We start from the raw sequence: 12,385 nt of genomic DNA on the forward strand, positions 1-12,385 counted from the left end.
TGCTAGTAAAAATGTAAGATATTGAATAATAGTCCTCATCTCTAATAAAGGAAAATGATTAAAATATATTCTCAGTGGTCTCCTTTAAAGGTGTCTTATCATATAGATATACCCACCTATGCTCCCATAAAAGGAATACGAACTTCACTTTTCCTTGAGAGTAGTGGTTAGAAGCACGACGATACGGGGCCAGAGTTCCTGGGTGCAAATAGTGGCTCTGCTGCTTGCCGCCTGTATGAGCTTCTGCATCTCCAAACGGGCATGGCAGTGGTACCTTCCTCCTAGGTATTAAGACTGCCAGGTTTGTATAAGTAGTGTTTCTGTAACACTGTCTGATGCTCAGTGTCAGATGTTACTGTGGCATGTGTACTTGGTTTTAAATGTTAGTGTTAAAGAGTTTGATTAAATATGTGTCCTGATGTCAGAAACCATATGGATAGGCCCATGTCTGTTTTATTTTCCCTTGTATCCCAAATGTCTGTCTCAGAGCTTAGCAAATAGTAGATGCTTATTAAATTGTTTTGAAAGATCAAATGAATTTATATACTGCTAGTAATGTGCCTGTACAGAAAAACAGCATATGATAAATATTCACCCCTTCATTTATTCTCTTTAAAATGTAAGTTTCCTGTTGAATTAAGTGAAGGGGCAGATATTATATAGAAAATATACTGACACCTTTCTTTAGCAACATCACAGGACATTCAGTAGAACCAGTAAGTTCTGCATGCTGCATGTATCTTCATTTGTTTCTCTGGACAAATTTGATACATGGTTTTTTTTGTTTTGTTTTATTTTTTTTAGGGAATGCAGCAAGGCATAATCGAGGGAGAGTTTGCTATTTGTATTAGTTTATATCATGGTTATGAATTATTGCAGCAAATGGGAATGAGATCATTATATTTCTTCCTCTGTGGAATTATGGATGGAACTAAAGGTAAATTATATGGAATTATTTAAAGAAGTGATGACATACATTATTTTGGTTAATGATGAAGGAGTCTTTTGGGCCTAGAAAAGAGAACAACAGTCTCAAAGGCCCATTGCTGAATCATCTAACTTCGGAGAAAACAAAGTATAACTTTAGTTCCATCCTGATGCTCCAGGCCAGTTGCATCTATCTGGGACTTATCACCCCCTGTCCGGAAACCTACCACCCCCTACACCCGCCCAGAAGACTTATCACCCCCTGCCCAACTACAAGTGTCATCTCAACAAAAGAATACTCAAAATATCCCACCTGATTGACGTTTCCCTTATCGCTTCCACAAACCTCCCTATAAGTATGAAGCCTCCCTGATCCCTTTCGGCGCTTAGCCTGGTCGTTAGGCCGACTGTCGCCCCTCCTTGCCTGAATAAAGGTAACCTACTTCTGTTGAGGTCGTCTTTCCTTTTCTGCCTCGCCGGAACTGTACCTTACAAATGATATGTATATCGAACAGTTTGGATTACTTAAGGGGCTTTATTTTAAAAAACAATGAAATAGTTATATAACATATTTTTTCTTCTTATTTTTTTCCTCCTTTTATTTTGCTTAAATAATGGACATATATTTCTCACAGTTCTGGAGACTGGGAAGTCTAAGATTAAAAAACATCCCAAACCATGTTTGGTTTTTGATATATTGCTGGAAAAAAAGGAAGCCATTCATTAATACAAATGTGAATGTGGAAATGGAAAAAGTTGCTGGTTTTCATTTTAAATTTGAAAAACTTGCATTCATTGCTGAATCGTAATTTCTTTTAAATAAATAATGCATTTGATTAGTTTGCTATTACATTTAATGGGAAAATATTTTCTTAATTTCTGAAGGAATGACTCGGGCGAAAAATGAACTTAGCCGAAACGAGGACTTCATGAAACTTTATGATCATCTAGAGAGCATGTTTGCACATACACGTAGCACTTCAACAAATGGTGTTTCTGTTATCCAGAAAGGTCTGTTTTTTCTTTTAAAATTTTATAGTTTCTTCTTTATCAAGGTTAATTTTAAAATTAAGCTCCATTGATCTACATGTCTATTTATACCTACTTATATTTCTTGAAACAATAGACCTATTAAACGTAAAAGATTTTATTTTTCAACTTAGGATACATATATATTCAAGCAGTTTATGAACTTTAAACATATAATGAAGTTAGTAGGAGTTGTTACTGGTAGTGAAAATTCTCAGAACTACCAAATACTGATTGTAGCTTAAATAAATGTGAGCTTTTCCTTCTACTTCGCTGCTTATTCCTATTTGGATTATTTCTCAGAATGAAATTTTCGTAACAATTCAAAGTTTATTTTACAGTAAGGTTTGTGTGCTACCCAGGTGCCAGTTACTGTGTAAATAAATTTTTTTAAATGTGTTTTAACAAATCCATTTTGAAAAGGCTAATTAAAATACATGAATGTAACAGAATATGAAAAAAATACAGAAAAGTTTTTTGTTTGTTTTTTTCCCAGGAGGTAAAGATAAAAAGTTCTGCTATAGTCATCCAAAATTAAAGAAATTAGAAGAAGTTGTAGTTGAACACTTCAAGTCATGGAATGGTAGGTCGTATTTAATATCCTCAAGGCAAGGCAAAGTTATAAAAAAGCTAAAACTCTGATTTGTTCATTTTTGCTAACATTTCTTATGGAGAAGATGAGCTTTTAATTATTCTGGATTATGAACGTGAAACAAAGCTTAGAAATTTTGGCAGCATACAGACCAGGGAGATTGTAGACATGTTAACAATAGGGTGTTACGTGAAAAAGAAAAGTCAGCCTAAGACAGTATAAGGGAAGCAGATATTAAAAACAATATATAATATTCAGTTCAGTTCAGTTGCTCAGTCATGTCCGACTCTTAGCAGCCCCATGGACTTCAGCATGCCAGGCCTCCATGCCATCCAACCATCTCGTCCTCTGTCATCCCCTTCTCCTCCTGCCCTCAATCTTTCCCAGCATCAGGGTCTTTTCAAATGAGTCAGCTCTTCACATCAGGTGGCCTAAGGATTGGAGTTTCATCTTCAACATCAGTCCTTCCAATGAACATTCAGGACTGATCTACTTTAGGATGGACTGGTTGGATCTCCTTGCAGTCCAAGGGACTCTCAAGAGTCTTCTCCAACACCACAGTTCAAAAGCATCAACTCTTCGGTGCTCAGCTTTCTTTATTGTCCAACTCTCACATCCATACATGACTACTGGAAAAACCATATCTTTCACTAGACAGACCTTTGTTGGCAAAGTAATGTCTCTGTTTTTTAATATGCTGTTTAAGTTGGTCATAACTTTTCTTCCAAGGAGCAAGCGTCTTTTAATTTCATGGCTACAGTCACCATCTGCAGTGATTTTGGAGCCCGATAAAATAAAGGCTGTCACTGTTTCTGGAATTTAGCTGAAATAATTTTCCTTACAACTGCACCTACTTCTTTTTCCTTAGATATCAAATATTAGCTTTATGTGTATTAAGTCATTTTTTTCATACGATTGTTATGAAGATTGAATGAGTTAATATATAAAATGCATAGTGGAGTCCCTGGCACACACATGATTAATGTAATATGAATCATGTTTCAGTATTGTCAAAGTCCCCCCCCCCACAGCTTGCAATTATTAACCAGTTGCTATACTCAAGTCTACATACTTTATATTTACTATTTCATTTCATCATCATCTCAATCCATTTTAGATATTAAGAAACTAAAGCTTAAAGGGATTAAATGAAAGAGATTAAATCACCGCCATGGTCACACATTGCCTAGAGACTAAGTGGTCCAGCCTCAAAATCATGTTGTTATTCATGCATTCTACTCCTCCCAATCACAGAGACAATAGGAGCAGCTTTGTGGCTGCATGTAGGGTATATTCAGCAGTTTTCCTTGGAGAATTTGAAAGTATCAATAATTCAGGGACAGAGTACCATGACCTGGGTTAAGACAGTGCCTAGAGAAGCAGAAAGGAAAGGGAAATTTTACAGAATCAATGATGCTGTGCAGACCTGTGCTTCTGGTTTAGAAGGTAAAGAGGCATAAGAAGCATCACGCATAAATTGGAGGACTGATCCAATGGTAAATTTTATTTGATTGGTTTTGGGTTTTATTTTACCATAGCCAGTGAGATAAGGAGCCAGGTTTAAGATGACTAGAAAAGGTAGAAGGAAAACTGGCAAAGGTTTAAGATGCTTTAAATTACTTTTTTGAAAGAACTTGTCAGTTGTCACTCACTGGTATATAGTTTCAGGTTTGTTTCCTTTTGAATTATCTAAATGCTTTTTTGTAAAGTTGTAGTTAAAATATTTTTTTGTTATACAGCTCGAAAAACGTCTGATAAGAAATGTGACGAGACCAGAGTTATGATCTTCTCTTCGTTTCGAGATAGTGTTCAAGAAATTGCAGAAATGCTTTTACCGCATCAGCCAATTATTAGAGTAATGACTTTTGTTGGCCATGCCTCGGGAAAAAGCATGAAGGGTTTTACCCAGAAGGAGCAACTGGAGGTAATTATTTTTTTGAATTAATGAATATAAAAATAAAATTGATTAGCTTTGCACTCATGCCATTTTTTTTCGTTTTAACTCACTACTGAGTTGGCTATAGCTTAAAGATAATTTTATAGTAAATATATAAATAAATCTAGGCATATTTGGCATTGCCTTTCTTTGGGATTGGAATGAAAACTGACCTTCTCCAGTCCTGTGGCCACTGCTGAGTTTTCAAGATTTGTTGGCATATTGAGTACAGCACTTTCACCGCATCATCTTTTAGAATTTGAAATAGCTCAACTGGTATTCCATCACCTCCACTAGCTTTGTTCATAGTGATGCTTCCTAAGGCCCACTTGACTTCACATTTCAGGATGTGTGGCTCTAGGTGAGTGATCAATCATTGTGATTATCTGGATCGTGAAGATCTTTTTTGTACAGTTCTTCTGTGTATTCTTGCCACCTCTTCTTAATATCATCTGCTTCTGTTAGGTTCATACCATTTCTATCCTTTATTGTGCCCATCTTTGCATGAAATGTTCTCTTGGTATTTCGAATTTTCTTGAAGAGATCTCTTGTCTTTCCCATTCTGTTGTTTTCCTCTCTTTCTTTGCATTGATCACTGAGGAAGGCTTTCTTAGCTCTCCTTGCTATTCTTTGGAACTCTGCATTCAAATGGGTATATCTTTCCTTTTCTCCTGTTTTTCGCTTCTCTTCTTTTCACAGCCAACCACTTTGCCTTTTTGCATTTCTTTTCCTTGGGGATGGTTTTGATCCCTGCCTCCTGTAAAATGTCACGAACCCTCCGTCCATAGTTCTTCAGGCACTCTTATCAGATCTAATCCCTTGAATCTATTTGTCACTTTCACTGTATAATCATAAGGAATTTGATTTAGGTCATACCTGAATGGTCTAGTGGTTTTCCCTATTTTCCTCAATTTATGTCTGAGTTCGGCAATAAGGAGTTCATGATCTGAGCCACAGTCAGCTTCCAGTCTTGTTTTCGCTGACTATATAGAGCTTCTCCACCTTTGGCTGCAAAGAATATAATCAATCTGATTTGGGTATTGACCATCTGGTGATGTCCATGTGTATAGTCTTCTCATTTGTTGTTGAAAGTGGACGTTTGCTACGACCAGTGTATTCTCGGCAAAACTTTATTAGCCTTTGGCCTGCTTCATTCTGTACTCCAAGGCCAAATTTGCCTGTTACTCCAGGTGTTTCTTGACTTCCTACTTTTGCATTCCAGTCCCCTATATTGAAAAGGACATCTTACACACTAGCAAAGTAATGCTCAAAGTTCTCCAAGCCAGGCTTCAACAGTATGTAAACCGTGAACTTCAGATGTTCAAGCTGGATTTAGAAAAGGCAGAGGAACCAGAGGTCAAATAACCAACATACATTGGATTATCAAAAAAGCAAGAGAGTTCCAGAAAGTCATCTACTTCTGCATTATTGACTATACCTAAGCCTTTGACTGTGTGGATCACTGCAAACTGTGGAAAATTCAAGAGATGGGAATACCAGACCACCTGACCTGCCTCCTGAGAAATCTGTATGCAGGTCAGGAAGTAACAATTAGAACTGGCCATGGAACAAAAGATTGGTTCCAATAAGAAAGGAGTACATCAAGGGTGTATATTGTCACCCTGCTTATTTAACTTATATGCAGAGTACATCATGAGAAACGCTAACCTCAGATATGCATATGACACCACCCTTAGGGCAGAAAGCAAAGAAGAACTAAGGAGCCTCTTGATCTTGATGAACGTGAAAGAGGAGAGTGAAAAAGTTGGCTTGCAACTCAACATTCAGAAAAGTAAGATCGTGGTGTCTGGTCCCATCACTTCATGGCAAATAGATGGGGAAATAGTGGAAGCAATGACAGACTTTATTTTGGGGGGCTCGAAAAATCACTGCAGATGGTGACTGCAACCATGAAATTAGATGATGCTTGTTCCTTGGACGAAAAGTTATGACCAACCTAGACAGCATATTAAAAAGCAGAGACATTACTTTGCCAACAAAGGTCCATCTAGTCAAAGCCAAGGTTTTTCCAGTAGTCATGTATGGATGTGAGATTTGGACTGTAAAGAAAGCCGAGCACTGAAGAATTGATGCTGTTGAACTGTGGTGACAGAGAAGACTCTTGAGAGTCCCTTGGACTGCAAGGAGATCCAACCAGTCCATCCTAGAGGAAATCAGTCCTGAATGTTCATTGGAAGGACTGATGTTGAAGCTGAAACTCCAATACTTTGGCCACCTGATGTGAAGAGCTGACTCACTGGAAAAAACCTGATGCTGGGAAAGATGAAGGAGGGAAGAGAAGGGGACAACAGAGAATGAGATGGTTGGATGGCATCACCGACTTGATGGACGTGAGTTTGAGTAAACTCTGGGAGTTCGTGATGGGACAGGGAGACCTGGCGTGCTGCAGGGGTTGCAAAGAGTCAGACCTGACTGAGCAACTGAACTGAGGCGTATTTTGAAAGATCAAAAAAAAAGTGTTTTTTGTGATTTTGAAAAATTTTAAGCACATTTGAGAAGAAAGGCTCTGGAATCACACTATATAGATTGGAGTCCTGGCTTTTCCACTGATAAACACTTTTACTTCCTGTGCCTCAGTTTTCATTATCTGTAAACACACTCCATAGAGCTATTGTAAACATTAAATGAAATCGTTCAGGGCGTCGAGGGGGCGGGCCCGTGTGCGGGAGTCCATGTGGGCGCCGGCGCAGCCAGGAACCGCGCGGGTCGCCATGGCGGAGCTGCAGCAGCAACTCCGGGTGCAGGAGGCGGTGGACTCCGTGGTGAAGAGTCTGGAGAGGGAGAATATCCGGAAATGCAGGGCCTTATGTTCCAGTGCAGCGCCGCCTGTTGTGAGGAAAGCCAGGCGTCCATGCAGCAAGTGCACCAGTGCATTGAGCGCTGCCATGCACCTCTGGCTCAAGCCCAGGCCCTGGTGACCAGCGAGTTGGAGAAGTTCCAGGACCGCCTGGCCCGGTGCACTATGTATTGCAATGACAAGGCCAGAGATTCCATAGATGCAGGGAGTAAGGAGCTTCACGTGAAGCGGCAGCTGGAGACCTGCGTGACCAAGTGTGTGGATGAGCACATGAACCTCATCCCAACCATGACCAGGAAGATGAAGGAGTCGCTCTCATCCATGGGGAAATAGCTGTCTGCTAGTGGCCATCAGGGCTGAGGGCAGGAATTGATTTAAAAGGAGGAATGGGGATTTGGGTCTTTTAAGGAGAGTTAAGGAATGAGGAAATTAAGGATGGCAGCAAGTCTAAGGCCTGTGTTTCTTTCTTCTGGACACTGGTTCCTTTGTGTTTCAATCCTAGAAAGTGAAATGGGAAAAAAAAAAAAACGGTGCTAAAATTTGGGTCACAGATAGCACAGGAGGTTTGTTGTGAGCCTGAATTTCATGTGGCAAGTACTTCTGCCAATAGGGAGTCTCCCTTGTCCCAAACCGGGGCCCTCCAAGGTACCAGATTCTCTTACTACACAGATACCAAGAGGCCGGCAGGTTCATGTAACCTGCTTATGGTCTACTGGAGTATGAAAAGAAGTGTTTCTATTTGTTGCCCACCTGCTGTTTACCAGAAGGATCACTACAATATTTTCCACAAACTAATAAAATCCATGCAGTCACTAATGTCGAAAGGGGCAGGGGGCTTTAGGGGGTTTGTTTTGCTTGTTTTTCTTTTATAGACAAGGGCATGACGTTAAGATGTAAAGTTGGGAGAGGCAGTTTGGATAAAAACTTTGAAAGGGTTCCTGCAGGTACTCATTTCTCCATCAAGATGTGGATGTGTGTTTCTTAAAATTCTCACACATTACATCATTCAGCCTGGAGACCCTGCAAAAATGTAAGAAGCGATATCACACTGGTAAGGGAAGCAAGTGTTCCCTCTCACTGGCAGCCATGGTGGGCCCTGAGGCCGCCTGCAGCAGAGTCAGCCAAGCGACAAGACAGTCTTACAGTGACACTTGGCCTTGAAGGGAAACAGGATTTTGACAGTATTATATGCTCATATTCAGGAACAAACAGTGAAAGAGGAACTATTAGCTACTTAAATAAGAGGGTTGTGAAGTACGGGCTTTGGAAAAATCTGTTTTTCATGAAACAGAATGAAAGCTTAAACTCAGTATTGCTTACTTTGCCCCCTGAAATAACAGAACTTTGTTGAGACAATCGCCTGGCAACAAAAAAGTCAAGGGAGGAAAAGTAAGCAACTCGGGGATGAACTGTGGCTCCTTTAGAGCGATAAAGGGACTGCCCTCCATTACCAAATACCACTTTTGCCAGGGCCTTTGCTACATGTGTTGTTCTTGCCCCAGTTCTGGCCCCTTATCATTTTGATAAGAACCTTGTTTTTTTTACCAACTTAGTACTTGAAATTATAATACTGTCTGTTTGCTGTTTCAAGACTGTGATATATTTTCCTAGTGGTTTGGTTTTCAAGATAAATAAGACTTAATTTTCTTAAAAAAAAAAAGAAATCATTCAACAGAACCTTCAATAAATGTTTACTATTTATTTATCTTAAGTCATTTTAGTTATTTATTCCAAACAAATAATGATTGTATCACTTTTTTCTTTTATTTAAAAATCTTCAAAATGTGGTCAGAGAAAAGAAACCATGGTGGTATTTAAGGTAGCTGTATGCGCTGAATATTGGTCATAAGTTTTCTGAGTGCTGTGCTATGATTTGGGGGAAATTTTAGACTATTACTTTTTTTTTAAACTGTGTACAGGGCTTTGCAGATTAGCTATAAGTCTGCACTTGAGCAGTCTCTGACAATTAGGTATGTCTTTAATAGCTAATTCGTTTTCGAAGATTCCTTCTTGATTCTGTTAACATGAAAAGATGAGGACTCCTACTGTTTACATCCTTCTTATACCGGTCTCCACTCCCCTCAAAAAAGTCTGTGTAAGTAAACATGTGATGAAGTCACAGAGAAAGTGGGGGGCCAGGTTCTTTAGGATCTTGTAGGTCATTTCTGTTTTAATGACTGGCTTTTTCTCTGAGTGAGACGAGCAGAAGCCTTTAGAGAATTTAGAGCAGAGGAGGGTCATGGCCTGGCTGATATTTTAAAAGAATCACACTGGCTGCTGTCTTAAGAATAAACTGTAGAGGCTAAGGGTGGAAATAGGAAGACCAACTGGAAGACTTATTACAATAATCCTCAAGCTAAGATAATGGTGGCTTGGACTATGTGGAAGCAGGGAAGTTTGTGAGAAATGATTCGATTATGGATATATTTTGAAGGTCAAGTTGACAGGACTTACTAACAAATTAGAGTGGAATCTGAGATAAAGGAGTTGACTTTGACTTTTTCATTAACTCATTGTCATGCTGGTGTAGTTCCTGTAACTTGATCAGGGAATCCTGGTGAAGAGAAGAAAAAATAATTTTCCCTCTACCCTTCTGAGTTCTTAGGTGCGACCTCTGTAATAAAAGACAGATTTACAAGAGAAAAACAAACTGAAGCTTATTAACAAATGTATACTGGGCTTCCCTGGTGGCTCAGTGGTAAAGAATCCACCTGCCAATGCAAGAGATCCAATCTTGGGTTCAATCCCTGGTCTGGGAAAATCCCACATGCCATGGTGCAGCTAAGCCCAGGAGTCACAGCTTTTGAGTCTGTGCTCTAGAGTCAGGGAGTCCTAACTACTGAAGCCCGTGCACCCTAGAGCTTGTGCTCCCCAACAAGAGAGGCTACCATAATGAGAAACCCAAGTTCCACAACTGGAGGGTAGCCCCTGCTCATCTAATCTAGAGAAAAGCCTGAGCACAGCCAAAAAGCAATATAAATAAAAAACAAACAAACATGTATATTTCATGTATGCGTGGGAAAATACCGAGGGAAAAATGAGTAACTCCCTTAAGTGGCTTAGAATTCATATTTAAATAGCATCTTATGGGGAAAGAGGAGTGGCATGCACAAAGGAGAGTAAATAATTTCCAGGGAAGATGAATGGGGATTTAAAAGATGGGAAGTATGAGTGATGGATTGTGATGAAGTTTGTTTGGATATGGTGTGGACTTTCAGTCTCTTGCTTAGTTAGTTTTCCCTGGTTGATGAAACTCCTGGGGAAGGGATTTATGACAGTTGCGTTCCTTCTGGAGGATCTGGTTTTAGGCAGATAAGTGGCCAGAGAAACTGCACTTGCTTTTGTTTTGAGTGCCTTTAACTCAAAGTAATCAGTATACCAAAAGCAGCATAGGCTGGGGCAGCATGATCTAAACTCCTACAGTCATATTTGGGCTGCCATATTCTGCTACCCTTCACTGGAATAGCAGTGTAAAAAGCAAAATATAAGTTGTATTTTTAACTAAAAATTTTGTTGCTGAAGTATAGTTGATTTATACAATGTTGTATGAATTACTGCTCTACAGCCAGGGGATTCAGTTACACATATGCATGCGTTCTTTTTGTAAATATTGTTTTCCATTGTGGCTTATCATAGGATATTGAATATAGTTCTCTGTGCTATACAGTGGGGACTTGTTCGTCCATTCTATATACAGAAATTTTTATCTGCTAACCCCAACCCCCAACTTGATCCCTCCCTCAGCCCCCTCCCCCTTGACAGCCACCAGTCTATTCTCTATGGCTGTGATTCTGTTTCTATTTAAAAATATGAATTCTAGAAGTAATAAAACATAGTTTAATTATTAAACTTACTATTATTCTAAAATTGACTGACAATAAATTTAGGTCTAGGATATGATAAATAGCAGTGAAGTGCTCTGGGGCCATTTACATGCTCTACCCCCTTTTTAGTGATGTTAAAAATAATATCTGTGCTTTCTCACTCATGTGTAAATGTTTAGAAGAACGTTTTGGAATCATAACCGTCATTAAAGCAAAGGAATTGGGACTGTGCTTTGCACTGTACCATTGTCTCTCTTGGTTTATATTGCCATTTTGCTGCTTCTTTTCCTATTTGGTAGTATTTTGGGTGCTGATTTTTAATCTGATTGCAGGGGCAAATGGAAAAAGTATGCTTTGATCTGCAATTCTCTTCTAGTTGCATCTAATTATTTTTAAATTTTAATTTTAGGTAGTGAAACAGTTTCGTAGTGGTGGTTACAATACATTGGTGTCTACTTGCGTTGGTGAAGAAGGTTTGGATATTGGAGAAGTTGACCTTATAATATGTTTTGATGCCCAGAAGAGCCCGATTCGTCTTATACAGCGAATGGGTAGAACTGGCCGCAAACGTCAGGGCAGGATTGTTGTTATCCTTGCTGAAGGACGAGAGGAACGTGTAAGTAAACTTGTGGAAGCGTAATCTGACAGTCGAAATTTGAGAAACAGAGCCTAAAGACAGGAATCAGTCTGTTCACATTCAAAGTCCAAATAATCTGTAGGTAATTGTGATTGATTTTTGTTTCCCTTTGTGTTAGATACTCCCTATTCTTTTCTTGTAATTAGGAAAATTTTTGACTAGACTCCACTTTATAATTTTTATCCATATAAAGAACCATATCTTTGTACTTCAGTATTAATTTAGCAACACATAGATATAAAAATCAAGTATTACCTTGTCTGACTATTTCCCTGTGCTTCTAAGGCTTGTTTTTTTGTGTTTAGTTGTTGTTTTATTAATAACTACAGTGAAGTGAGAATATTTTTTACATTTTAAAGAGGTGCCTAAATCAGTCAAGTTATCCACCAGCCAACCAAGAATATGCACTGGGGGTAATATGTTAGCCAGCAAAGCCTAAAATATTTACTTTCTGACCCTTTGTGGAAATTTACTAATGTCTATTCTAAGTGAAAAGGCATTGAGTGATATTCATAAATCTTGGGTGACAGGCCTTTCTAAATATGATGTTGTATGTAATATTATTCTGTATATGTACACTAAAGTGTTACCTAACTTTTATAACTGAGTGGGACTATTTCTG

General features: G+C 38.9%; 1 protein-coding gene and 1 pseudogene across 4 annotated transcripts in view; both read left to right on the forward strand.

The window, feature by feature from the left end:
- Positions 1 to 12,385, forward strand: part of FANCM (FA complementation group M) — a 92,585-nt gene that overhangs the window by 15,170 nt on the left and 65,030 nt on the right. For 3 of the 4 annotated variants that reach the window (XM_061159230.1, XM_061159227.1, XM_061159228.1), the window contains exons 6-10: positions 805 to 937; positions 1,813 to 1,938; positions 2,453 to 2,539; positions 4,288 to 4,472; positions 11,536 to 11,742. In XM_061159230.1, the coding sequence (XP_061015213.1) occupies positions 805 to 937; positions 1,813 to 1,938; positions 2,453 to 2,539; positions 4,288 to 4,472; positions 11,536 to 11,742 (738 nt within the window). The remainder of the gene's footprint in view (positions 1 to 804; positions 938 to 1,812; positions 1,939 to 2,452; positions 2,540 to 4,287; positions 4,473 to 11,535; positions 11,743 to 12,385) is intronic. The other variant, XM_061159229.1, reaches the window with a different exon arrangement.
- Positions 7,217 to 7,906, forward strand: LOC133068464 (protein FAM136A-like; annotated as a pseudogene).

Source organism: Dama dama, chromosome 13 (genome assembly GCF_033118175.1).
Source record: "Dama dama isolate Ldn47 chromosome 13, ASM3311817v1, whole genome shotgun sequence".
NCBI classification, from domain to species: domain Eukaryota; kingdom Metazoa; phylum Chordata; class Mammalia; order Artiodactyla; family Cervidae; genus Dama; species Dama dama.